The sequence below is a fragment of the Emiliania huxleyi genome, assembly GCF_000372725.1.
Source record: "Emiliania huxleyi CCMP1516 unplaced genomic scaffold EMIHUscaffold_702, whole genome shotgun sequence".
NCBI classification, from domain to species: Eukaryota; Haptophyta; order Isochrysidales; family Noelaerhabdaceae; genus Emiliania; species Emiliania huxleyi.
Window position 1 is genome coordinate 17,200 of NW_005196740.1, and position 1,776 is coordinate 18,975.

Here is a 1,776-nt window from a genome sequence, read left to right on the forward strand (position 1 = left end):
TCCACTGAGTGTGCCGAACGCGCGAGCGGTGCGTCCTGGCAGCCCGCGCTGGCTGCGGAGCTGCAACAAACTCGAGACACGCTTTTTGGGACATTTTCGACGCTTTTGGCCCATATATCCCGCGGTATTCCGCCGCTTCGCCTTCGTCTCCTTGCTGCGCAGCAGGGTGTAGTTCGGTCCCACCTCCGCCACGCTGTCCAGCAGCTGGGCGGCGCTCGCCATCTCGACCGCGTCGTCCTCCGGCGGAAGCTCCGCGTCGCCCGCGGCCGCTTCCCGAGCGCGCTCGTCGCGCATCCGCTCGTGGTGGGCCTGCCGACGCGCCACGTCGTCGCCCGTGTGCCTCGCCGCCGCGTCCGGCGACGGCATCAGTGCTGTCCGCCCGAGCGTGACTCGCCACTCCACGACCTCCACGACCTCCACGACCGCCGAAAAGCACGACCGCCCCAATCTCGAACAAATCTCGAGTCCTCTCACTAGTTACATACATACCTGGAAAAATCCCCGGGATGTTGCCGGTTTCCTCGATTTTATTTTGCCCCAGACCAGCTCTCAGACTCAGGGAAAGTCGCGAGTTTCCAGAATGGAGCACCAAACACCCTCTGTTCCCTGGAAATTTCCGGAAACGCAAAGTGCTGGGGACCCTCTGTTTTCCTTTTTGTTTGCCGGAAAAGTATATACAGGCCAAGTTAAAATGGCACCGATTTACGATTTTCCGCGCGCTGCGCGCGCCGAGCTGGAGCACGGCCACGGCGCCAAAAAAGTGCTTGCCGGAGTCCGTTTTCAGTGGACGGACACCCAAAACGACATTTGCATCGGCCGGGCGGACAAATTTAGTGCCTGGGAGCCCCTTTCAGAGCCTTCTAAGCCCTTCCTGCTACTTTTTGAGCTCGGGTGCGCTCTGCGATGATGTGAAAATTGTGACCAAAATCCGCTGTGATCAAGAGGAAGTAAAGCTCGTAAAAATCGCAGGAAAACGGGAAGGAAAAGGGGAGGAAACCCTTGGAAGGCCTACCTGCCGCCCGCCGGCTGCTCCCCTTCGCCCGGCCGGCTGCTCCCCTCAGCCAGCACCAGTCCCATGGCTGCTCCCGCCATACATCAGCGCTCCTGCAAGGGCGAGGACCGGGCGATGCACCTCACCGCCCTTGTTGGCGGCGAGACCGTCTGTCTCCTCGCCGTTGCAGACGGTCACGGCGGCCCTGAGGCGGCGCAGCTGTGCGAGGACACCTTACTGCAGACCATCGTCAAAGAGGCGGGTGCCGCCGACGCCGCCTCGCTGCAGGCGGCGTGCTCCCGCGCCTTTGCGACGGTGCACGCAGCGGTGTGCGAGAGAGAGAGCGCCGATGCTGGCGCGTGTGTGACGGTGGTGGCGATCAACGAAGGTCGAGGCGAGGTGACGTGCGCACACGTGGGCGACTCGTCCGCCCTCCTCGTCGAGGAATCGGGACATCGACCCCTGACCGCCGAGCACCGGCTGAGCAACAGCCCCGAGGAGCAGGCGCGCGTCGTCGCCTGCGGCGCCCGGCTCGCCAAGGCGCGGAGCGACGACGGCTACTTTGGGGTGGGGCCCATCCGCGCCTGGCCCGGCGGCCTCGCCGTCTGCCGTACCGTCGGCGACGCTGACTGCGCCTACGTCGACCCCACGCCGGTCGTGTGCACTCTCGCATTCGAGCGGCCGGGCGGCGCAAAGGTCATCGCCTGCTCGGATGGCGTCTGGGATGCCCTCTCGGAAGAGCGCGTGGCGAAGCACGTCCGCGCCGCCGCCACGCCCGCCGATGC

General features: G+C 64.8%; 1 protein-coding gene across 1 annotated transcript in view; it reads left to right on the top strand.

Annotated features, from left to right (window-relative positions):
- Positions 1–1,075: 1,075 nt before the first annotated feature.
- The window catches only part of EMIHUDRAFT_248763 (hypothetical protein), a gene marked incomplete at both ends in the record, with an annotated part of 1,448 nt that continues 747 nt past the window's right edge, over positions 1,076–1,776 (top strand). Inside the window, one exon of the mRNA XM_005761541.1 lies at positions 1,076–1,747. Within this exon, the coding sequence (XP_005761598.1) occupies positions 1,076–1,747 (672 nt within the window). The remainder of the gene's footprint in view (positions 1,748–1,776) is intronic.